The sequence below is a fragment of the Macaca thibetana genome, chromosome 20 (assembly GCF_024542745.1).
Source record: "Macaca thibetana thibetana isolate TM-01 chromosome 20, ASM2454274v1, whole genome shotgun sequence".
NCBI lineage: Eukaryota > Metazoa > Chordata > Mammalia > Primates > Cercopithecidae > Macaca > Macaca thibetana.
The window spans coordinates 54,977,270-55,004,033 of NC_065597.1; the positions used below are offsets into that span (position 1 = coordinate 54,977,270).

Genomic DNA, 26,764 nt, shown 5'->3' on the forward strand with positions numbered 1-26,764 from the left:
AGATCTCTATAAAGTCCACCTTAAGGTGAACATTAACCAAGGTGGTGTTTTACATGGATTAACTGGATTACTTTAAACTGCAGGCTATTATGAGAAATACTAGACAGTGTTTAATTGTACACAGCACAAAATCACAAATACCAATAAACAGCTATCCTCGGTAACAGCCAGCCTGACTGACCACACTTACCGTTTTCCACATAGGGATGAAAGGGGAGGACCAGGGCCAGGATGACCCTGCCTCTAGTTGGCTCCAAGACACTTCTGATATCTTTTAACAAAGTCAGGGGCTGATCACAGCGGTCCAGCAAGTTCAGGCAGCTGATGACATCATACTGGAACCCTGTATTCTGCCACTCATTTATACCAAGCACTCTAGAAAAATCAGAAATAACTGTATTAACATCTCTCTAAAGACATCTTTAAAAATAACTGAGATGACAGTAAAGTCTTTAACTTTGTCTTCTAAATTAAGTTCAAAATCTTCTGTTATCATTTATGTTTGCAATAATGACATGGCCAGGGAAGAGAAAAATAGCAATCATATTTCTTTTTTTTTTTTTTTTTGAGATGGAGTCTCAACTCTGTTGCCTAGGCTAGAGTACACTGGAGTAATCTCGGCTCATGGTAACCTCCACTTCCTGGGTTCAAGCGATTCTCCTGCCTCCACCTCCTGAGTAGCTGAGATGACGGGCAGGCGCCACCACGCCCAGATAATTTTTGTGTTTTTAGTAGAGACAGGGTTTCACCAGGTTGGCTAGGCTGATCTTGAACTCCTAACCTCAAGCGATCTGACTGCCTCAGCCTCCCAAAGTGCTGGGATTACAGGTGTGAACCACCATGCCTGGCCCATATTTCTTTAAATTTAACATTTCACCTATTTCCAAATCTCAACACATATGAAATTTTCTTTACAAGAACTAATCATGTTTAGTAAGTATGAAGATGTAACCTGATAAAAGTTATGAAACTAAAACATCAAATTCTTGAATATCAGTATAGAACAAGAGTCCTGCTTTCTACCACTCATTGGAACTTAATCAAAAAATATATCATATAATTAATGTTTTCTACTCCTAGGATCCCTTCTATTCTTAAAAATGGCTTGGGAGTGGTATAAAATAATTTCCATTGATAAACTTATGACCTTTGAGCACATTTCTGTTCCCAGGAAAGACATATTTCATACTTGAGAATCTTCATATCTAAATAACTACACAAAAAAGGGCCAGGCACGGTGGCTCACACCTGTAATCCCAGCACTTTGGGAGGCCAAGGCGGGTGGATCACAAGGTCAGGAGATTGAGACCATCCAGGCCAACATGATGAAACACCATCTCTACTAAAAATACAAAAATGAGCTGAGTGTGGTGGTGTGTGCCTGTAATCCCAGCTACTTGGGAGGCTGAGGCAGGAGAATCACTTGAAACAGGGAGGCGGAGGTTGCAGTGAGCCGAGATCATATCACTGTACTCCAGCATGGGGACAGAGCGAGACTCCATCTCAAAACAAAAAAAAACAAAAACTATACAGAAAAGATAAAGCCCAGGACATCCTATTAACACTAAGAGCATGGTTTAAAAAAAAAAACCACTCTCGACCCTCAATCTCTCACTTTCATATACACACACAGAACACAGAGAACATTTTCAGTCCTCTACAATGTTATCTCTAGAAAGGGGGAGTTTTTATATCAAGAGTCTTTGTTAGCCACACAATTAGGCAATTTTACAAATTACTTGCTCCTGCTTGGTTATACCAATCAGAATGTGGTAGGTGAGACATGTTACGATAGAGACAGGTAAAAAAGGAAACGTAAAAAAAGGATCTTTGGTAAACAAGTCTTTAGTAATGTTGAGCAGATACTGTAAGATAGCTCAGAAAATTCTAAAAGTATAATGAGGGCTGTTTTGAAACCCTCATTAGCATAATGATTTTTTTATAGCATTTCTGAATAGCAGAATTTTAAAAACACAAAGCACTTAGTTTCATTTTCTTTTCAATCTATATTTTTGTCAAACTAAAGCCTCTTCCAAATAGCTGCCTAACAAACTTCCAGGGACTAGTCAGATTCCTTACTGGAGCAGGTGTTTCAATGTACTAAATACTGTTTGAAGTAAGTAGGGCATTCTGGCTTCAAAATCACTTTGTTGTACTAAGTCAACTGTAATAGTAATTTTGGAAACTCAATTTAGCTTATTCAAAGAGTTTCCAAACACTACTCAGAAGACTACTTTCAGAACAAAAATGTCATCAATTCCCATTCTAAAAAATGGAAATTAATAAAGAAAGGACTATTTGTATATATTAATGCCTTAGCTAAGCAGCCAATTTAAAGTCATAAACTGTAAAATACAAATTATATATTTGATTTTAAAAAACAAAACAACAAAAAAATCTTACGTCTATCTGCAATGAAGCAGAAGCCAAACATCATCAGCATGGTCCAATTTAAATAATCTCACTAAATCTACCTCAGAATTAGTTTCAGATAGGTAGCCTCTGTGTTGGTAATTTTGGAAGAGAAATATATGCTCACAACAGAAAACGATGACTAACACCAAGACAGTTAAATCTATACCTATAGAAGCTCAAGTGCATCCTTACTTCTGTTTTGTGATTTTTATTTGAAAACTCACTCAGTTCCACTGATAAAGACAAATTGCTTAGCCCCACTAAAACTGCCTATTAGCCCAGGAATCCTAACAAGGTGTCAGAATTTTCCTCTTTCTAAAACATATTTCTAAACCTAGAATGAGGGTATCTATTCAGCAGATTATTATTTTCAAGAAAATGAGTTAATAACCCCAGAAGGATGTAAAATATATTTCTCTTTAGAGAATGATAAAGCAGTCAGGCGTGGTAGCTAACATCTGTAATTCCAGCACTTTGGGAGGATTGCTTGAGCCCAGGAGTTTGAGACCAGCCTGGGCAACACAACGAGACCCCATCTCTATAAAAAATTAAAAATAGCCAAGGATGGTAGTACATGCCTGTAGTCCTAGCTAAGCTACTTGGGCAGCTGAGGCAGAAGGATGGCTTGAACCAAGAGTTTGAGGTTACAGTGAGCTATGATTGCGTCACTGCACTCCTGCCTGGACGACAAAGCAAGATCCTGTCTCAAATAAAAGGGCCAGGCACAGTGGCTCACACCTGTAATCCTAGCACTTTGGGAGGCCAAAGCGGGCAGATTACCTGAGCTCAGGATTTCAAGACCAGCTGGGCAACACAGTGAAACCCCATCTCTACTAAAATATAAAAACTTAGCCGGGCGTGGCAGCATGCGCCTGTAGTCCCAGCTACTCGGGAGGTTGAAGCAGGAGAATTGATTGAACCCGGGAGGCAGAGGTTGTACAGTGAGCCGAGATGGTGCCACTGCACTCCAGCCTGGGCAACAGGGTGAGATTCCGTCTCCCAAAAAAAAAAAGAAAAAAAAAAAAAGGAAAAGATGCTTTGCCATCTCAGGTTGGGAGAGCTCTAAACTTAGGAAATAAGCAATCAGTATTTTGATAAATCCTAAATAAAAAATGAAACACCAACAATATAAAAAAAACGTATTGTCTTGCTGTAAAAATCAAAACCACATCCTTCAGTTTTACAATTGGGTTTTCTGGCATAAACAATGACAACTTGGGAAGATAAAGGAAAAACTGGGCCATTTTCTGTTTATTGACCTATTTTTAAAATACAGAAACTTTAGCTGGGCACAGTGGCTCACGCCTGTAATGCCAGCACTCTGGGAGGCTGAGACGGGCGGATCACAAGGTCAGGAGATCGAGACCATCCTGGCTAACACGGTGAAACCCCGTCTCTACTAAAAAATACAAAAAAACTAGCCGGGCGAGGTGGCGGGCGCCTGTGGTCCCAGCTACTCCGGAGGCTGAGGCAGGAGAATGGCGTAAACCCGGGAGGCGGAGCTTGCAGTGAGCTGAGATCCGGCCACTGCACTCCAGCCTGGGCGACAGAGCCAGACTCAGTCTCAAAAAAAAAATTAAATTAAATTAAAAAAATAAAATAAAATAAAATACAGAAACTTTAGCTGGGCACAGTGGCTCACGCCTGTAATGCCAGCACTCTGGGAAGGCAAGGCGGGCAGATTACCTGAGCTCAGGAATTCGAGACCAGCCTGGGCAATACAGTGAAACCTCATCTCTGCTAAAATACAAAAAATTTAGCTGGGTGTGGCAGCGTGCACCTGTAATCACAGCTACTTGAGGAGGCTGAGGCAGGAGAATCACTTGAACCCGGGAGGCAGAGGTTGCAGTGAGCTGAGATCGTGCCACTGCACTCCAGCCTGGGTGACAGAGCGAGCCTTCGTCTCGAAAAATTACAGAACCTTTATTTTAAAAGGCATGTTTTGCTCACGCCTATAATATCAGCACTCTGGGAGGCCAAGGGAAGAGGACTGTTTGAGGCCAGGAGTTCAAAACTGGCCTGGTCAACATAGTGAAACTCGTGTCTCCAAACATATGACACACAAACAAAAAACACGCGCGCGCGCGCGCGCGCACACACACACACACACACACACACACACACACACTCTCTCAAATTAGCCAGATATGGAAGCAGGCACCTGTAGTCCCAGCTACTGAGGAGGCTGAGGTGAGAGGATCACTTGAGCCCAGGAGTTCAAGGCTGCAGTGAGCTATAATCACGCCACCATGCTGTAGCCCAGGTGACAGAGACCCTGTCTCTAAAAATGCACATATTAATTAATAATAAAAAGCCTGTTTTTCATGGCCCAGATATTGAAGAGAAACAGAAAATAGTTCTAATCTCAAAAGGAAGAAAAAACTGTAAAATTAAGCTGAAAGTCTACCTTGCCATCTTGGATTGGGAGACCTCTAAACTTAGGAAATAAAGATACCACTTCCTCATTAAAACCTAAACTGGGCCGGGCGCCTCAAGCCTGTAACTGCACCAATAGTCAAGAGATCGAGACATCCTGGCGAACAAAATTTACCACTTTTGTGACAAGATTTTCTCTTCATCCACTAACACTTATGAAAGGAATGACAAGATTTTCACTTCATACTAACATTATGAAAGGAATGCCAATCAGTATGAATTTCCCATGCAGGTCAAACTGCAGGTTTTTGGCTTATGTGCTGTATACAAGGGAAAAAAATTAAACCAAGTATTTTTTATGTGGTAGATATCTTTACATACCATGTACACTCCAGATATATTACTAATTCAAACATCTAAAGTTTCACTGAAAATTCCATTTAGACACTTAGAATAAAAGAAAAAGAAGACTGGGGTGGTTAATCATCTGAAGATGAGTTTAACACCTTCCTCTTCGACCCACTTCAAAGCATGGATTTTTTAAAGGGGAGCTGGAATCAGATTAGGAATTCAGCCTGACTTAAGCCACTGTTATAACAAAGGTCAAAGCATTCCAAGTTTTGAAATGCCAAATTAATTTCTAACTGAAGGAAAACATGTCAATTATTACTATGCAGACCCACCAGAACCTTATCTGAGACAGACTGCTAAAGCTAAGGGGCTTTCTAATCACTAGGCTCAACTTCCTAATGTCTCTTCCTATAACATCCCTAACAGCAATTCAAACACTGACAGTGATAAGGACTTAAGACGGTTCAAGCTAGGAAGGTCGATTTCCCTAAGCTGTAACTCAAATTCTAAGGCATAGCTGTGCCTGATCATACCAAAGACTACACCTACTCCTTTCCTTCCATATAAAAATCCCACAGAGTATCTGTTCACAGTAATCTTCCCTTCTCCAGACTAAAAATTTCCATGTTTTGCAAATGCTCAAACCAGTGCTGCTCTAAAAGCTACACTGATGGTGTCTCTAGGGTTAATCTGCAAAAGTAGAAACATGTGGATAGGAAAGTGAGTGATTACATAATTCTTTCTCCTTTCTCTCTAAGGCTAACTAGACTTCCAAAAATATCACAGAGAAGGAGGCTGACTCCAGCTCTACCTCCCCCATTCTGCACTGAGCCAAGAGACAGAAATCTCCCAATCAATAAATCATACTGAAATAAGAATACCCTTCTTCTGGCTGGGTGCGGTGGCTCATGCCTGTAATCCCAACAAATCTTGGGAGGCCAAGGCAGGCAGATCACGAGGTCAGCAGTTTAAGACCAGCCTGGCCAACATAGTGAAACCCAGTCTCTACTAAAAATACAAAAAAAAATTAGCCAAGCATGGTGACGTGTGCCTATAGTCCTAGCTACTCAGCAGGATGAGGCAGGAGAATCACTTGAATCCAGGAGGTGGAGGTTTCAGTGAGCCAAGATCACGCCACTGCACTCCAGCTTGGGTAACAGAGTGAGACTTCATCTCCAAAAAAAAAAAAGAAAATTATCCTTCTTCCTAGTCTTTCAAGCTCCAGATGACCTTAAAACCAAAATTAACACTGATGACTATATATTAAAAGCAAAACAAAACAGAAAATAGCAAGTATTGTTAAAGAGTGGAGAAACTGGAACCCTTGTACTACATTGCTGGTAGGAATGTAAAATGGTGCGGCAGCAATGGAAAAGTATTGCAATTCGTCAAAAAATTAAACCCAGACTCAGCCATGTGATCCAGCAACTCCACTTCTGGGTCTATACCCAAAAGAAAAACAAGTAGGGGCTCAAGTAGGTATTTGTACACCCATGTTCATAGCAGCATTATTCACAACAGCCAAATGGCAGAAACAACCCAAGTATCCACTGACAGATAAATGGGTAAACAAAACGTGGTACATGCATACAATGAACTATTACTCATCCTTAAAGAAAATTTTGGGCTAGATGCAGTGGCTCACACCTGTAATCCCAGCACTCTGGATTACTTAAGGTCAGGAGTTCGAGACCAGTCTGGCCAAGTAGTGAAACGCTATCCCTACTAAAAATACAAAAAAAATTAGCCAGGCATGGTGGCATACGCCTGTAATCCCAGCTACTTGAGAGGCTGAAGCAGGAGAATTGCTTGAACCTGGGAGGTAGAGGTTGCAGTGAGCCGAGATCACGCCACTGCACTCCAGCCTGGGCAACAAGAACGAAACTTCATCTCAAAAAAAAAAGAAAGAAAGAAAGAAAATTTTGGCCCATGTACAACATGAGTAAAACCTTGAGTAAACCTTGAAGACATTATGCTACATGAAATAGGCCAGTCTCAAGGAGCTAATGTATATAATTCCTCTTATACAAAGTACCCAGAATAGTCAAATTCATAGACAAAGTAGAATGGTGGTTGTCAGGGGTTAGGAGGAGGGAAAAATGGGGAGTTACTGTTTATTGGGTACAGAGTTTCCATTTTGGAAGATAAAAAATTCTGGAGATGAACAGTGGTGATGATTGTACAACGATGTAAATGTACCTAATACCACTGAACTGTACACTTAAAAATAGTTAAAATAGTAAATTCTATGCTATGTATATTTTAACACTACTTAAAAAAATTTTTTTTTGAGAATGCCAGATTCTTATTAGGGAAGAAGTCCCTTCTTCTGATCTGCCTTTTCCAAGCTATCTCTCGCTAGTCCTTTCCTTCCCTATAGTGCCAACCCCTCTGCTCCAGGAAAATACTGCCACCAGAAGATTATTTCTCTATATTTCCAGCTACTTATGTATTACATGATTTTTTTTTAAATTCCTAATCATGGAAGACCATTTTTGATTCGTATCCTTTAAATAATAAACTTTCAAGAAGAAATGCATCTAAAACCAAAAAATATACCCCATGTCTAAAAATTATACCTGTATTTCTTTTTCTGAAGCTGCCATATCATAGTTTCAGAAAGCTCAGTGGCATAGATTTCTTCAAAATGAGGGCTCATGATTTTTGTGACTTCTCCATCTCCAGCACCTAAATCAAGAAGTCTGTGGGTTTTCCAGTCTGGATTAATTTTAAGCAGTCTCTGAAATTGATCTGGTGAAAACACAAACATTGAGCCTCTTCCTAGCAACCTGAAAAAAAAAAAAGGACAAAAATCGAAGTGTCTATGCAAATTAACCACCCCTTACCATACACATACAAAGTGAATATAGTGACTCAGCACCAACAACCATAATCACTTATTACACGGTTAAGTTTTTTTTTTTTTTTAGACAATGTCTCACTCTGTCGCTCAGGCTGGAGTGCAGTGGCACGATCTCGGCTCACTGCAACCTTCACCTCCTGGGTTCAAGCAATTCTCCTGTCCCAGCCTCCCAAGTAGCTGGGATTACAAGCGTGCACCACCACACCTGGCTTATTTTTTGTATTTTTAGTGGAGACGGGGTTTCACCATGTCGGCCAGGCTGGTCTCGATCTCCTGACCTCGTGATCCACCCGCCTCAGCCTCCCAAAGTGCTGGGATTACAGGCATAGGCCACTGCGCCTGGCCTTTTTTTTTTTTTTTCTGAAACAGAGTCTCACCGTGTCGCCCAGGCCGGAGTGCAGTGGCGCGATCTCTGCTCACTGCAAGCTCCGCCTCCTGGGTTCATGCCATTCTCCTGCCTCAGCCTCCCGAGTAGCTGGGACTACAGGCGCCCACCACCTCGCCTGGCTAGTTTTTTGTATTTTTAGTAGAGACCAAGTTTCACCGTGTTAGCCAGGATAGTCTCGATCTCCTGACCTCGTGATCCACCCGCCTCAGCCTCCTAAAGTGCTGGGATTACAGACATGAACCACCATGCCCAGCCAAGATATTATCTTTTGTATCATTTCTATGATTAGAAGACAAAGTTAATAAAATAAGAAAATGCCTCCAGATATCATTTGTCTTTGGAGTTGCAAATAATGTCCCAAAAAAGCATGGGAAGAGGGAAATAAAAGGTGGAAAGGGGAACGGATGACAGGGGAAGGAAGAAGAAATAAGAGATGAAGGTGAAGAACTTAAGTCAAAATAGGAAGGAAAAGTGGAAGGAGTAACAGAAAACATGTTTATCAGTTGAAAAAGATGACAAGCTAACACAGCTAGACCAGAGTAGCAGAGAAACCAAATAGGAAAAAAAAGTGATTTCAAATATGGAATTAAACCATGGATCAGGAAAAAAAGAGCTTTAGTATGATAGATTTTTAAGAGACACTAGAGAAAAGAGGGAAAAGAGTGGTCCTTGTGATGTCGGTTAATATGCATTAAAGTAGATTCATACTTATGTCAGTTTATATGGTTACAACTGTCTGGGTCCTATTATTTCTAAAGGTCCTAGAAAACACTCAAAACCATAGTAATGCCATTGAAAAAAGAGACTGAGGGGAGTTTAAATGGAGATCAAAGAGAACCCTCAGAAAAGCAACTATAGGTCCAGCCAAGTCTCATGGATGCATCACCGTGGGAAATAAAATGCACTCCCTATTTAGGACTTGTTTTCTAGCTCTGAAATTCTAGTTTATCTAGGGCAGGGATTCTCAACCCTCTATTAAGCAGCAGAACCCTTTCTTTAAATGAAGTGGAACTCACAGACAATATAAGATCCTAAGAGAGCAGCTGCTGTTCGAATGAGGTTGGGAGCCCAGGAGCTGTGGCCAGCCCACTTCTAGGCCTTTCTCTGCAGCCTGAAGCAGTTCCCGAGGCACTTCCTCCTCAGACTCTGGAAAACAGTCTGGGGACCACTGGTCTAGGAAGTGGCAGGCAAACCTGTTCTGTACTGCTGCTCTCTGGAAACAATCATAAGTTACATAATGTTTGCTGCTATACAGTGACTGGAAAGATGCGTGCAACATGGTGCCCAATGTAAGACCAGTTTTAGGAAGAAATACGAATAATGGAGCTCATGTAACAAAGTCCCCCTTCCTTTTCCCATTATGGCCATAGGAAAGTTTAACCAAGTTTACAGTAAATCTTCTGCCCCACAGAAATGCTAGAAAATTGGAGAGAGAAAGACCTCAGAGACCACTAAACGTGATGCTACCGACTACAACTGCTTACTAAAGACAATCACGTCTCATAAAAGACAAGTTGTTTTAATCCTCAATTGTTCATATATTACAGTAAGAAAATAGCAAATCTGAACTTGCTGAAGTAGTTGTACAAAATTTAACAAAGAAACCAGAGTCACAGCAGAAAGAGGCTACTGGCAGCATGGCTGAGGGGAGGTGAGTTTCACTCAAATACTGATGCTGACTTGCCACAGGACCAAAAGTAAGTCACAAAACAGTCATTTTGCTTAAATTTTCCCAGAGCATGCTTCCCAAGCCATCTCCTTGGGATGTGAGGAAACCTTGACATGATAATTATAAAATTCTAGAACTAGAGGTCACCTGAGCTCAGAGCTCACAAGTTCATCTGACTGGTCTACATTTAAAGGCACCAGAGGCTGGGCATGGTGGCTCACGTCTGTAATCCCAGCATTTTGGGAGGCCGACGTGGGAGGATCTCTTGAACCCAGGAGTTTGAGACCAGCCTGGGCAACATGGTGAAACCCCGTCTCTACAAAAAATACAAAAATTAGCCAGGCACAGTGGCATGAGCCTCTAGTCCCAGCTACCTGGAAGACTGAGGCAGGAGGATTGCTTGAGCCTGAGGAGGTCAAGACTGCAGTGAGCCATGACTGTGCCACTGCACTCCAGCCTAGGCAATAGAGTGAGACCCTGTCTCCAAAAAAAAAAAGAAAGAAGGCACTAGAGAGAGAGGGGAAGGACTGTCCTATTTCCAAAGAACATGAGCAACAGAGGCTCTACAAAAAGATTAACACTGTCAAAAAATAAATCAAAATCCATCAAGCCCAGTGTTTATCAACCAGGATGAATTTTGCCCTCTAGGGGGCAATGGGAGTAGACAGGAGAGTTTCCAGTAATCACAAGGACCTGAGGGTACTACTGCCATTCAGTGGGCAAGGCCAGAAAAGTTAAGACTTCCTGCAGTGTAGGGGGCAGTCTCACACAATGAAGAACAGTCTCACCTAAAATACCAAGCCTAGTACAAAGTTTCCCATAAACACAAACCGTGAAGAGATATGACCCTCTAATTTGGGTTTAACTTTAGTGTTTAATAACCATCCTAGGTTCTCTGGTCACAATCTAAGTTCTCACTAGACTTAAGAGTCTATGAAGAGGTGTGCCTCTTCCTTATAAAATAAACTCTGGAACATCTATTAAGTCTTTCCTTACTTAGCCTTCTCCTTTCCAGCATAAAGGAAGTTTGGTAAGTATCTTAAAGTAATTCCAGACAATACCACCGTAATGATTTCTGTGAGAGATGGCCACCTGTAGTAATAATCTCCCACTGCCATGGCTGGAAAGTATTGATGGGCCCTAAATTTAATTTTTAGTTGAGAATAGGACACAAGGCAAGAGGGATTAAAAGCAGGGTAGGTTTCAGAAGAAAAAAGCAGAAGAGTTTTAAGTAAGGGAAGCCAAAGGGGTTTACTAACTGTATTGCGTCTTTGATCAAACTGTGAAATTCTAGAGCAGGGAATTTTAACCAGGGTCTTATGGGTAGAGGAAAGGGGAAATAAAAGTTTGAAACCCCCAAAATCATACATAAAATGTTGAATGTAAGCACTTTTTGAAGAGAGGATTCCTACCTTTTATCACTTTCAAAGAGCTACAGGACTCTAGAAAGGATAAGAATCTCTGCTACAGTGACTCATCAGAATTCCAAAGGAAGAATAAATGGTATAGAACAGAAATTCAATATAACCAATTTAAGGAACAAAATGTCAGACCAAGTTGTATCAACTCAACTACCCATATAAAAATAACAACTGCTTGCCAAAGCAAACGTATGGCAATTTCACATAAACAATGAAGAAAATCAACTGAGAAATCTTGAGAAATGGCTTGCAGTGCCTAAAAACATATTTAAGGACCAGATGATACACTGGGGATCCAGACAGTCAGTAGAAACTGGCTCCAAACCTCAAGGGAAAAGAAAAGTGGGCTCAACCAGTGGTCTGAGTGGTCCAACGAGGCTTTTTAAGCATTGAGCCTATTGCTTTTTCTCTTTGGCATTTTAGAGTCTAGGTCCTTAGGAATGCCTGAAAATATGGCCAAGAAAGGACTGGAAAATCAAAACAAAACAAAAAACTTGTAAAGCTTTTTCTATGGATATATATGAGGGAACCACTCTGGGGACAGAGAATTCCACAATAAGTTTATAAAATTCTGGTGAACCTAGACATTATTTAAGAACAGATGCAGGACTCTTCACTCAAAATAAGCCATCATCCATTGTTGGACTAATTAGATCTCCCAAAAACAATTTGCTACTTCGAAGTATGTTTAAGGCAAAGATCTTTACTTTTCAGCCTAAGGGTGTAAAGCCCTCAGCTTCAGGGCTTGGTTCCGGGAGTCTTACTACTTTGTGGTCCAGAACCAGCAGCATTCAGCATCACTGGCATCGTTTTAAGAGCTTGTTAAAAATGCAGACTCTCCAGGCGCAGTGGGTCCCACCCATAATCCCAACACTTTGGGAGGCAGAGGTGGACGGATCACTTGAGGTCAGTTAGAGACCAGTCTGGCCAACATGGTGAAACCTCATCTCTACTAAAAATACAAAAATTAGCCAGGTGTGGTGGTGCACACCTGTAATCCCAGCTACTTGGGAGGCTGAGGCACGAGAATCGCTTAAACCCAGGAGGCGGAGGCTGCAATGAGCCCAGATCACGCCACTGCACTCCAGTCAGGGCAACAGAGCAGGACTGTGTCAAAAAAAAAAAAAAAAAAAAAAAAAAAAGCAGACTCTCAGGTCTAGCCCCTGACCTACGAACTCATAATCTGCATTTTAACAAGATCCCCTGGTGATTCCTATGTACATCAAAGCCAAGAAGCACTACCCTAAGTAACTCCCGCTATGAATACACATACTAATGAGGCTGCCATGTTATGGTGAATTTAAAGGGCAGAATCACAGAAAGATAAAATGATGGACTAACTGCCAAGGTTCTGACTAGTAGAAGTATTGTAGCTCAGGTAGTCAACATGCTGAACAAGATAACTTTTCTTTTTGTGCTTTTCCTTTTGTAAACCTAAGGATAAAGAAAAAAAATAAATGTCCAAGATTCACTTACCCATTGATAGATGTTCTAGACATAAACAGGCTAAAAACAGATGACACAAAAGAATGATATAATTGGATAAATAGCCAGCCCGATTTCTCAATGCTGTTGTTTAAGAAGATCTGTGTTCCTTGATCAAGGTAACTCTGAACAAAGACAGCCTGGAGTGATTCGCATAATTTCTCTCTGTTGCACACATACCACTAAAAAAAAAAAGAAGAACAAAAATTAAAACACATAACCAAAGTGTCACCTAAGAAATCCAAAAACAAAAAACCAGAAGACTAAATCAAATCTAAGATTTCCAAATATTACCTACCATCTCATGATACTCTGAGAATAATCATTTCTTATACTCATATAACCTATAAAATATAAAGCACTTCTTCAGACATGACTTCTCATTTCATTTTCTTACAGCCCTCAAGGTAAGTCGAGTGGGTAAGGGAAGGGTGGAGAGGCTTTTGGGTCATTCAGCTTAGTAGGCAGCAGAACAAGACCATAGCTCAGGCACTCGGACTCCCAGCCCAGTGCTTCAGTCACTGTATCCCTGAGATTTAGAAAGCTCTGCTGGCCTCTCTTTCACTGAGATTCAACATCAGAAGGCAAACAGCTGGCAGTATCCTTGCTTTTAGATAAGAAAACAGTCACATAATCCAATGCCTTAACTCAAAACCACCCAACAAACCCAAATAGCAAAGTAAGCAACAGAATTTAACACTCCAGTGACCAGATTAAGTTGCCTTTCTTCTTGTGGGCTATTTAAAAGAGATCTTTAGAAATCTTGAGGTGTGCTTTACAAATAGGTCATATGACATTCCTACAGAGGCAACATGTGCTCAAGAAAGATTAAGAAGTTACTTAAGGTCATACTGCAATCAATGAGAAGACCAAGTAGTAACATGCTAAGACCCAGATTTCCAGGAATTGGCTCTACCCAGAATCCACATTCTAGAACAAAATTCAAGAGCTTCACCTACAGATGAAATTTATAATCTTTCATAATAAATGAGTTAGCATACCAGAGAGGTGGGGAAGCAGACTGTGTATCAGCTTTAGTGTCAGCCCCCAGTCAAGTCCCGGCTCTGCCCTTCCTATGTGAGCTCAGACAAATCACTTAATCTCTGAGCCTCCATTCATTTGTAGACTAGAGACATCACTGGTGTCTATCTATCCTGGTAGGGTACTACAAGGATTAAATAAGATAATGTAGGCAAGGCCTCAACATAACACAAAGCACATAGTGAGAATCCTACAATAATAATAGCAATGAGATTCCTCTAACATGGCCTGAGAAATAAGAGTAAGCCCCTTAGGTACAGTGATGAAACTACAAAGTATATCAGTTACTATTAACCCATTATCTGTCATGAAACACAAATTTTTCCCAGTCAACCGGCCAAGAGTAATTTGCTTCCCCCTGACAAATATGACCTTTTATCAGCGGTAGACGTCCCATAAGCGCATGCACAATTGGTGGACCAGCTTTACAGTCATCCTAAGCTTACTAAATGTTCAGTGAAATCTTAAGCAACATTCCCGATGCTAACGTTAAAAGGAACTAGTTACAAATCAACACAAACAAAGAGACACATTAAATCTCAGAGATTAATCATTTTACAAACTCTGTTCCCTAAACTGGGTAAACTAAGCCTTTCCAGTTGTGGACTGATTTGTGCTAATTTGCCATTTCATCACAGTTATCAAAACTGCTTGGACTTCATATATAAAACTATTTTTATTTTTCCTACTCTATATGACAAGCTAGGAAGCTTTTTACATTCACTGCCTACATTTTTTTCCCTCGGTCTGAAAATGTTCTCACTTAATGATTTTCTAATTCTTAATACTCATTGTGCCTGAAGTTATGCTCCAGTGCAGGTCATAAACCGTTTTTTATTATACTCATGACCTCCTGGTGCACGTTCTGAACTCTGTAATATGGAGGCCACTCTGACTTTTATTTATTTTTTATTCTCTGAAATGGCTAATCAAGATGAAAGCCATCACCTTGATAAAAGGCAATCAGGTGCATTCTATTAATGTGGATGAGAAGTCATTCAAGTGAAACAGAGAAGCTAAGAATTCCTTGGCATCCACTTGTAAATGGACTAGAACAACAATAGATTCTGACTTCCAGAACCAAGCAGGAACTGGCACCATTAACTGCAAATAGTGCTTTCAAGCACCAAGAGGAAAACTCAAGTTTTTAATAGCATTTTTCTTAATTCATCAACATTAACACGTGTGGTTGAACGTTTACTGTCACACAGGTCTTTCAGGAAAGAAACTGCCTATTGAACAGAATGTGCTACAGAACAAAAACAGAGCAAAGCTCTTCTCTGTAAAAAGAAAGTGAAACGTATGTCCTTTCTGACCATTTGCATGACACAAATGTCGATTTCACAGCAGCATTGCCAGAAAGTGAAAACAAGTCAAATGTCCATCAAATAGTGGATAAACAAGATGTGATAATAGATTCATATAAAATAATAGCATATTCTGCCATACAAAGGAATGAAGCACTACTTCATGCTCCAACATGGATGAACCTTGACAACATTATGCTAAGTGAAATAAGTCAGTCCACAAAAGACCGCATACCGTATAATTTCACTTCTGTGAAATGTCTTGAATATGCAAATTCAGAGATAGAAAGTAGATGGCAGATTGTGGCTGCCAGGGGCTGGGGAGCTGGGACAATGTGGAGTGGCTGCTAATGGACATGAGGTTTCTTTTTGGGGTGATGAAATGTTCCAAAATAAATACTGGTGATGGCTGCAGAATGCTGTGATTATATTAAAAATCAATGGATTGCACTCTTCAAAAGGATACATTCCATGGTATGTGAATTATATCCCAATAAAACTGTTTTTTTAACACACACACACCCCTCCCTAAATATGTAGGTGGCAGTTAGATCTTCCAGAAATTAAAAGTGGCCTGAAAATGTAAGTAACTTAGCAAACCTCTTAAAATACAAATTTTAAATGCAAATCTGATCACATCACTACCCTGCTTAACAGGAACCTTACGATAACATTCAAAATGCTTAATATGGCTTACAAGGCCCTACACAATTTTTGTTCATTCTATGTCACCAGCCTCACCTCATGACATTCCCTACCAACCCATGACCCCTGGACCCTCACTCCATCACACTGCTCCAGCCCTTCGTTCTTTTTTCTGGAAGGCCCCTTTCCCGTGGCTGTCTCACATGGTATTTGCTCTGCCCCCCACAATTCCCACCACCTAAACCACTCTCTCTTCACCTGGTTCGTTCAACTTCAGCCTAAATATTTCCTAGGTATATTTTCCTTCAAAAAGAAAATATACCTAGGAAAGGCTAGGCTAGGCCCCCTGTTCTAATACCCTTTCATACATCCCATTTGTCCCTTCAGTAATATTTACAATCTCTGGATTGAATAATTGTAGACAATTGCATATTCAGTGCCTATCTTCCTAGGTAGACTGAGAGCTTCATAAAGGCAGAGAAAATGAATGGCTTCAGTGCCTGGCACAGATACAGACAAACAATAAGTGTTCATCTACAGGCAGTCTAAACAGATAGAATTTGGAGTTTCTAACAAAATCCTAGAGGAAACATAAGGATAACCACAGAGACCGCTGCCATGGGGTTTCTGTCAATTTCTGAAACTCTGCAAGGCCTTGCTTAAACCTAATTTTGCAAACAGTGGTTAAAGCTACCCACTCACCACAAAATTACATTACCACAAGCAAGGAAGCAAGCGATGAAGGAAGACACCAACTGAGCACCTATCATGCACCAGGCACCAAGCCAAGTGCTTTACATTTCATTTACCACCTTGCAACTTCTGAACAAATGGGAAGCCTAGGGTCTCTAAGCAGCTCCAGCTGATTCAAGCTCCTGCTCCAGGTACCCGTTGTTTTATAAGCGTTTCTTTCAAAGAAGCTTCTCTTCGCTTAACTCTACCCAGTGTGTCTGCTAAAGAAAAGAAAGCAGGACTATCCTGCCAATTAAACAGAACTAGATGTGTGTAGAGAAAAGATAACCTGGTCTAGATAGTAACGGAAGTCCTGTAAGCCAGGGTTTCTCACCCTTCACACTACTGACATTTGGAGCTGAATGATCCTCTGTTTCACGGGCTGGCCTGCACATTGTAGGATGTTTAGCAGCATTCCTAGCACTTACCCATCAGGTTCCAGTAGCACTACCCCAAGGGACAGCCCAAAATGTCCCAGGCATTGCCAAATGTCCCCGGGAGGCAAAACTGCCACTGCTTGAGAACCCATACATGGACTTACCCACAAAATGTCACTGTACTGACTCTCCAGTAATGTTTCCCACTATCCCAGCCTAACTATAGTCTAGGGACTCCAGCTGACTGAATTAAAAGATGGACTCGATCGCCTCAGGGAACCTACATTCCAGAGTGAAAATAAAATCAGAAACCAAGGGAAACAAGTAATGTGACTATGATCTTGAAGAGGAGCTTCACAGCCTTAAAGGAGCAGTCACCTTGCCCTTAAGGTGAAATACCAAGGAGAGAGAAAATCTGCAGGAACCCCTGTAACCCAATGGGCAGGCCTCCTGGTTTCGCCTCTCTCCAGACAACCCAGCTTAGATAGAAAGCTATGCTGAGCTCACAGCACTGGGTGGCTTGTCTGTAGGCTCCCGTGTACTTTCAAGCAGGTGAGTTCTTTGTTTTTGTTTGTTTGTTTGTTTTTGTTTTTGTTTTTTTGAGATGGAGTCTCCCTCTGTCTCCCAGGCTGGAGTGCAGTGGTGCGATCTTGGCTCACTGCAACCTCTGCCTCCTGGGTTCAAGTGATTCTCTCCCTTCAGCCTCCCAAGCAGCTGGGATTACAGGCACCCACCACCCCACCAGGCTAATTTTTGTATTTTTAGTAGAGATGGGATTTCACCATGTTGGCCAGGCTGGTCTCAATCGCCTGACCTCAGGTGATCCACCTGCCTCGGCCTCGCAAAGTGCTGGGATTACAGGTGTGAGCCGCCGCGCCCAGCCGCAGGTGAGTTCTTTGAATGTGTGCTCCTCAAAGACTACAGAAACAAAGGTGCACAGGCAAGAACAAAGTACTATGCTCGTTAAATTCACACACTGACAGGACTACGTGCCTGCCCTACTGTGAGGCTGGACTCCTTGGCTGGAGCCTATCATATCTGAAAAAGCATCTTACTAGCATCTGCCTTTAAAGCTCACTCAAATGTTGTTCGATCTAAATAAACAAGGGAATCTTTTAAATGACAAACTCTAATCAAATGAGAATGATTACATTCAGCCATCTGCTGATGCCAAGTACAGAACAGGATGTGATAACTAAACATAACATCTAAAAATTACAGTAAATAGCAATATTCTCTCTACTGGCAACACAACTGCAAAGACACTAACAATTGGCCAGGTAGTAAATAGCCAAATCAGGTGGCTGCCAGGCGTTCTGAATGCATGTCTGACAGTATTCGCCAAAGTGATTAAATATTAGGTCATATTGTGTTAAAAATTTCCTGGCTGGCTACGGTGGCTCACACGTGTAATCCCAGCACTTTGGAGGCCAAGGTGGGCAGATCACTTGAGGTCAAGAGTTCAAGACCAGCCTGGCCAACATGGTGAAACCCTGTCTCTACTAAAAATACAAAAATTAGCCAGGCGTGGCGGCAGGCACCTGTAATCCCAGCTACTAGGGAGGTTGAGGCAAAAGAATCACTTGAACCCGGGAGATGGAGGCGGTAGTGAGCCCAGATTGTGCCACTGCACTCCATTCCGGGTGACAGAGCAAGACTCTGTCTCAAAAAAAAAAAAAAAATTTTCATTAAGCCCATGAACTCCTCCTAACATTTATATAACCTTGGTTGATGAATCACTCGTTCAAAGCAGGAATGCAATTTTCCTATAAAATTATATTTGCTAATCAGACCAAAGAATATGGTTAAAAGTTTTTCTGAAATTATTTTTGGAGTTTATCAACTAATCAAACATGTAATATATAACATATCCAAAATACAACATTCCCAAAATACAAAGGATTTAAGCACACTAGCAGAGTCAGAAAGTCATTTTTAAAACTGACTGATTTTAGATAATGTGGTATAATAAAAAATACATATTTGGTCTTTGTCCCAGGTTCCTGATAGAGTTCCTAAAACCCTTGGAGAATCTCAGGATGATAAGGATATCTTTTGTATGCTAACAAGATGACTCCTGATGGGGTGGGAGACCCAGATAGCTTCAGGATGGGGACCAGGCTGTGGGTACAAGGTTCAAACTTTCAGCCCCACCTTCCAATCTCTAAGGATGGGAAAGGAGTTGAAGACGGAGTCCAATCATGCCTATGTAATGACACCCCTAAACTACAGGGTCCTGGCAGCTTTTGGGTTGCTGAATACATTGATATGATGGTTGGGTGGCTCATCGGAGGAAAGAGACACTCTACACCACCTCCTACACCTCACCCTATCCACCTCTTCCACTTGGCCGTTCCCCGATTGTATCCTTTGTAATAAACCAGTAAACTAGGTGGGTTTTTTAAATTATTATTTTGAGACGGAGTCTCGCTCTGTCGCTCAGGCTGGAGTGCAGCAGCATGATCTCAGCTCACTGCGACCTCCGCCTCCAGGGTTCAAGCGATTCTCCTGCCTCAGCCTCCCCAGTAGCTGGGACTACAGGCGCCTGCCACTACGCCCAGCTAATTTTTTGTATTTTTAGTAGAGATCAGGTTTCACTGTGTTAGCCAGGATGGTCTTGATCTCCTGACCTCGTGATCCACCCACTTCAGCCTCCTGAAGTGCTGGGATTACAGGCATGAGCCACTGCACCCAGCTAATTTTCTGTATTTTTAGTAGACACCAGGTTTCACCATGTTAGCCAGGATGGTCTTGATCTCCTGACCTTGTGATCCACCCACCTCAGCCTCCCGAAGTGCTGGGATTACAGGTGTGAGCCATTGCACCCCTAAGTATTTTCCTAAGTTCTATGAGTCATTCTGTTATAGGAAATTATGGGGTGGGGTGGGGTGGGGTAAGGTGAAGGTAGAGTTGTGGGAACTCCCAAATTTGTAGTCAAGTTGGACAAAAGCACTGGTAGCCTGGGGACCCAGGACTTGCAGCTGGCCTCTGAAGTGAGGGCAGTCTTGTGGGACTGAGCCCTTAACTCTGTAAAGTGTGATCTTAACTCCAGGTAGTTAGTGTCAGAACAGGATTGAACAATTAAACACCCACTTGGTGATGGAAAAATAGAGAATGGCTGATGTCAGGAAAAAAAGACAACACATGTAAGAATCTTTTTTCAACTTTAAGCCTTACAAAAAGCATGCACAAACCAGATAAAGGCCAGAACTTCAAGCAGCTGTCCTGTTCTCATCTAATTCACAAACCGCAAAATCTTCAACTAGCATTGTGCACACAGCTACCTAACTTCAGTGTCCACACAGAGTCCTCAATAGAATGAGGGCAGTTTCCTATTCAGAAGGTAAGCCTAGGCCAGGAGCAGTGGCTCACACCTGTAATCCCAGCACTTTGGGAGACTGAGGCAGGAGGACTGCTTGAGGCCAGGAGTTTGAGAGCAGCCTGAACAACATGGCAAGACCCTGTCTCTACAAAAAATTTAGAAGCTACTCAGGAGACCAAGGCAGGAGGATCTACTGAGGCCAGCAGTTTGAGGCTGCAGTGAGCTATGATCGGGCCACTGCATTCCAGCCTGGGTGACAGAGCCAGAACCTGTTTCTAAAAAACAAAAAAAAAAAATGAAGGCAAGCCTATTTTTACCACACCACAGACAACACAAGGTTTACTAAGAGGGGCATCATAAAGCAGGAGAAAATATGTTGCCTTGAAACCAGACAAAGCTAGGTGCAAAGCCCAACTCTATCATCCATTAACTCTGCGCTATTGAGCAAGTCTCTTATCTCTCTCAGCCTCACTCTTCCGTATGTAAAGTGCGGATGATACCACCAACCTCCAAGAGTTCTATGAGGACCAGTGGGGATAACATATTTGAAGTGCCTGGCACACAATAGAAGGCCAGTAACTGTTCATATTTCCTTCCCCTTTCTCTCCAAGGCAAGGGCTGGTCAGAGGAGAAGTGCAATTCAAGGGAATGCCTAAAAACCACACTGTAAGTCTGGGCATCCAGCCACTCTCAAAAGAAATGGGTAATCAAAGACCCAAGGCATTCAGTGCTACCAAAAACAACCAGAAAAGCTCCACTGCTCAGGGTCTATGAACACAGAATCTTTTCTGAGTTGGCCAGACCAACTCCTTCAACAGACCTTGACAGCTAAGGATTCCAAATTCACATTCTAAGACTTTACAATGCAATCAACTCAGTCCAGACATTTCACCATAGACACCTTGCATTTAAGCACAGCACAGGAGTAAATATTCAGACCATTCACCATTTTCCCACAAACAATATAAACCCAACCCATAACCTGTTTATGGGAGATTTCAATGTGTAGAGTGACAGGCACCCTCATATCCATGAGGGGAATCAATTAAAACAGATTAAATTGCTTCAGCTTTGACTTAATAACAAATTACTGACAATCCTCATTGCAAATACTAAGTACTCACTCCCTGTAGGACAGGATAATCCTAAAATTTTAACAAAGCTTCAGAGGGTCTACACAACAGAGCTTTTTACTGGACGCCATTAGGGTCTTCTAGGGCACCTCCAAAGAGAAACATAAAGACTCCTGGTATATCCAGCACAAGAAAGAGATCGTAACATTCTGTGAAATTGAAGCAAACACTTGTTGGGGTTTCAACACAGATTATGAGGAAGGAGAGAAATCCTTTCCGAAGTCTCTTTGGTATTCAGCTGCAAAGGCCTCCAGACTCTCGAAGGCAGTTCAGAGGAGGACACCAATCCATCACTGTCTGTCCGGCTTAGCTGGCTGACTATCCTTGAAGCATTGTTAACTCATGCCTGACTCCAGTCTGCCTCCACAAGGTAAATGAGGGCTACAGGGAAAGGAAACACTCCGTCCTTTAGCACAGTGTTTGGCTCTGGCTAGGCTGTCCAAGTATTTTTTCATTTGGGGGAAAAAAAGGATTTTAATTCTTTCTTGAATTCATCATCACTTGTGGGCATAGCACAGTTCTGAGCTTATATAAGAAAGTGAAAAAATAAGTCACTCCTATACACATACTTGCAATTTTAAGTTACACCTTAGTAAGTCCGGATATTTAATGTTATCTGTGCTTTTAAAACACCTTGCAGTATGTCACCTGGAGAAATCGTTGTGGTTTGGTTCAACGAGTTCTATAACAATTTTTTCACTCCATCAATTGAGAAGCTATTGAACGGCTATTATTACCAAGAACCTGGGGCCTACGGGTCCTTTCATAGTTTCAGTAGCTCCGTAATAGATGCATTAACTTTAAGCACCAGGTGCAATGCAACAAAAAGAATAGATCCTAAGTTTTTTGTTGTTGTCTTTTTAAATTCTGAGTCTGCCAACATTGAAAAGTGACAATATCTACTAGAGTCTCACTGCCTGCCTCTATTTCTTCCCAGAGAGTCAATCTACCCACCCTGCAACCTGTGATTAAGAATATGCTGTTGGAGGCTGGGTACAGTGGCTCACTCCTGTAATCCCAGCGTTGTGGGAAGCCGATGTGGGTGGATCACTGAGGCCAGGAGTTCAAGACAAGCCTGGCCAACATGGTGAAACCCTGTCTCTATTAAAACTACAAAAAAATTAGCCAGGTGTGCTGGCGCACGCCTATAATCCCAGCTACTGGGAGGCTGAGGCATGAGAATCGCTTGAACCCAGGAGGTCAAGGCTGCAGTGAGCCGAGATTGTGCCACTATACTACAGCCTGGGTGACAGAGTGAGACCCTGTCTCCAAAAAAAAAAAAAAAAAAAAAAAAAAAAAAAGCTGTTAAGAAAGCTGGGAATTTCTCTTGCAAAAATTCTTTATTCTGTAAGAAGCCACATAGTAAATGTTTTAGGCTTGCAGGCCATACAGTAGCAAATATGCTGCTGTTGTAGCCTGGGAGCTTGCAGACCACAGGTAAATGAATGTGGTAGTTCTCTTTCAATAAAACTTTATTTGTGGGCTGGGCATGGTACCTCACACCTGTAATCCCAGCACTTTGGGAGGCCCAGGCAGAAGGATCACTTGAGGGCAGGAGTTCAAGATCAGCCTAACCAACACAGTGAAACCCCATCTCTACTGAAAAATACAAAAATTAGCTGGGTGTGGTGGCATGCACCTGTAATCCCAGCTACTCAGGAGGCTGAGACATGGGAATTACTTGAACCTGGGAGGCAGAGGTTGCAGTGAAGCAAAATTGGGCCACTGCATTCCAGCCTGGGTGACAGAGCGAGACTCCATCTCAAAAAAAAAAAACTTTATTTGTGGACACAAATAAATTTGAATTTCATAAATGAAACTTCATGTATTACAAAATGTTATTTTGATATTTTCTTGGTAACCATTTAAAAAATATAAAACCATTCTTATTTCATAGGCTGTAAAAAATATGTCTGTGAGACCAGTCTGGCCTCTGGGCCACTTCCCTGATCTAAGTGAAACCCTGCTTCTTGCTTGCCTAAAGTGAAACATAATCCCAGTTTTGAAGCTAGCACACCAAACCAAGTTACTAAAATGGCACTGCTACTACAGTTTTAGAGCAGCTTTAGCCCAAAGGAGCCTTGCCTCTCCAAACTACACTAACAAAATAGCAATTTTTAATGAATAAACATTGCCCAAGATCTCTCTTTTAACCACAGAATCCTCCATCATAATTCCTTAATAAAATAACCAGAAGGAAAACTTGCACTAAGTATGGTTCAATCAAATCCACAACCCTGCTTTTATGCAACTCCAAAAGAACCAGATGTGGCTGGCTATGGAACTCACACACCCAACTGAACACTTAGAAGACCTTGTATAAAACTATTAATCTGAAGGAGGAAAAACAGTTACAGTTATTTCACAAGCAACGAAGTTATAAGCAAACACAGGATCCCGGAATATTAAGTGGAAAACAAATTATCAACTCAGCCACAGTGCAGAAAGGACAGTTTCCTACTTTATCTCATGGTGGTTTCTACACAGCTTTCTTCTGTTCATTTTAATCTTTATTCATGGACTATTATCTTCATAATATGAATGTATTCATGTCAAAATAATGTCTGGATTCATTATTCTAAGGAAAAGAGTTGACCCCTCCCCCAAATATTCAGAAAATACCAGATTAAGTCTTCACCCTAAAGAAATTATCTGCCCAGTTGTTAGTGAAGGGGTACACACACGCACGCACACACACACAATATAAATATAGTATCTGAAATAAATGTATCTGAAACCAGTATTAGTCTTCATTAGAACCTAACAGATTCAGCTTTAAAAAGGTACACAATTAGAAAAGTATCCTCTGCTGGGAGATATTCTGAGGCTATGTCTACAGCTGTAATTCCACCTCCATACAAATCAGTGTTGAAACAGTGTTTCAATTTTTAAGACAAGTGCAATTCTTTTATGAGCAATGAAAACATATCAAGTGGCTGCAGGAGGGGTAATCATGATAAGTGTTATCATAAATACCAATAGCTAAGAGACTCAATCATAATCCCACATCAATGGAGATAAACCGCTTTTTCTCCTATCCAGCACCTTATTTCTATCAACTGCTTAAAAATGTTAAAAATGACATTTCTAATTCATTGTCTACACCACTGTTCCATATGTGACATTCTGATAACTGTACAATTAACGGTACAGTACTTTGAGTTGTCTCTATATGAACTAAGTAAATAATCCATAGGAATAAATGTGGCTTTGTAATTTAAGTTCACGTACATTCCTAACCATATCATACAAGTGATCAATGATACTGATATTGCATCTAACAAACTGCAGTGGCTGAAGGCTTTCAAAAAAATTTACAGAAATTTAGCATTCCTTTACAAATAGAAAAAAGTCCAATATAAATATTACTAAAAACGAAATGCTACTTTTCTAAATTGCTCTATCTCCTTCTTAGACAATTCTCTACCCTCATTAAAACACATGAAATCAACCTGGGTGTAAATTCTCTGAACACCTGGCATAATAAAAAAGTAACGTAGGAAAATGAGAAATATATGAAAATGATGAGACACAAGATGATATAGGGAATAATTAGTGATCCATGGAAAAGCAAAATGTACTATAAATGCTAGCTATGACAAGACAACACTCTGGCAGAGTTCAAAAGCCTCTTTTCAATGAATTTAACATTAACTGCAAACTGTGTTAAGGTCAAATACGAAATATCTCACCTAATTCTACAGTTAACCTGTACACGTTTAAGTGGCACAAGACCGAGCTAATGAAAAGCCTACCTACCAGGTCACAGCGCAACGCTCACGATGCATAACTACAACTCCCTCCCGTCCCGTTCGGTTTTTAAAATGCTTCCTGTAAAACTTGCATAATCTTCCTCCTCATCACACACAATCTTTCCAGCAGGCTGACTAAATCCAAGTTTAAAGGAGATCTCTGCTAGGTAGGAGGGGAAGGTTCCCTAGGATGGGAGCGACAACCTGTCAAACCCATTTTTTAAGCGCTTAGGGGGAAATGTCACCCGAATCAGCCCGGAGAGTTCAATGGCTTGCGATGTACAGTTACATTTCTTTTACGACCCTTTGTACATTCTGCGATTCAACGAGACAAAAAGAGGTGCTGGCTTTTCGTTTTGTTTCTCAGGGGTAATGGATCTGGCCGGGTCTCTTCAGTCTCAGGCCTCGGTGCCAAGCGGGCGCCCCCGGTCACGCTCTGGCCCCAAAGTTCCCCAGTCCCGCCGCCGGGTGTCCGCAGTCACCGCCCGGGACCCAGGAACAATGCGGGGCTCCGGGGCGCTCGCGATCGGGCCCGGGAGGGGGAAGGGGAGGCCATGCCCCGCCTGCGCCGCGGAACAAAAGGCGCTCGCGGGGCCGGGCCCGGGTCCCCGGGGCTCGCGAAGCCGACGCCCGGCGGGGAAGGCGCGGGGAAAACTTTCCGAGAGGCCGAGGCGGAGGGGCAAGGGCCGGGCCGCCCCCTCGCGGAACCGCCCCGCACAATAGCCGAGCCCAGCGCGGGAAGGCCGGGCCGCCACGCCCCCGCCCCGGCCCCAGCCCCAGCCCCGACCCATACCTGGTCGTTCTCCTTCCTGCCGCCCGCGGCCGTCGCCGGCCCGCCCGGGCCGCTTGTCATGTTCACGTACAGGGAGCGGGTGAGCGGGCTCCGCAGCGTCCACATCCTCTGCGCCAGCCACACGGACGCCAGGCTCAGGCACAGCCAGCCCACCAGCAGTCTCATCGGGGGCCGCGGCAGCTCGCTCCGATCACCGCCGGCGCCGGGGCGAGGAGGAGGAGGCACCGCCGCCTCCGGCCACAGCCGCCACCGCCCGAGCTCGAGCCATCGCGTCCGACTTGCCCATCCAGCCCCCTTCAGGGCAGAGGCTGGGGGTGGGGAGGAGCAGCCGGCGCGCAGCCTCGGCTCCTCGGCTCCTCCCCCATCCCTTCCGACCGCGGAACGCCACTGCCCCCTGCACCAGTTTCTACCCGGAGCACTTACGAGCGGCCGCGGCGTTTTCTCTCCCGGCGTCCTCCCTCGGTCCAGTGAGCGGGCCGCTGGGAGGCGGGACAAAGGGAGCGCGCATCCGCCCGGAGCGCGTTCTGGTGTCCCGGCCCTGCCTCGGCCTCTGGTAATGGCGGAGGTGCTTTTAATTTTTTTGAGGGGTGAGGCGATCACTTCCGAAGGCGGTAACTGCAGCCCTCCTGCCCCTCTAAGGTGGTGCCGGAAGGACCTCTAGGCTTTCCTGGCCTTAGTCGTTACCTCTGGACCG

At 42.6% G+C, this 26,764-nt stretch overlaps 1 protein-coding gene across 3 annotated transcripts in view; it reads right to left on the reverse strand.

Moving 5' to 3' along the window:
• Positions 1-26,392, reverse strand: part of METTL9 (methyltransferase like 9) — a 49,878-nt gene extending 23,486 nt beyond the window's left edge. For all 3 annotated transcript variants that reach the window (XM_050774043.1, XM_050774042.1, XM_050774044.1), the window contains exons 1-4: positions 26,071-26,392; positions 12,960-13,150; positions 7,722-7,931; positions 191-375 (exon numbers count right to left, since the gene is read on the reverse strand). In XM_050774043.1, coding sequence (XP_050630000.1) covers positions 191-375; positions 7,722-7,931; positions 12,960-13,150; positions 26,071-26,235 — 751 coding nt within the window. In that variant the 5' untranslated portion in view covers positions 26,236-26,392. The remainder of the gene's footprint in view (positions 1-190; positions 376-7,721; positions 7,932-12,959; positions 13,151-26,070) is intronic.
• Between the last annotated feature and the right edge of the window lie 372 nt (positions 26,393-26,764).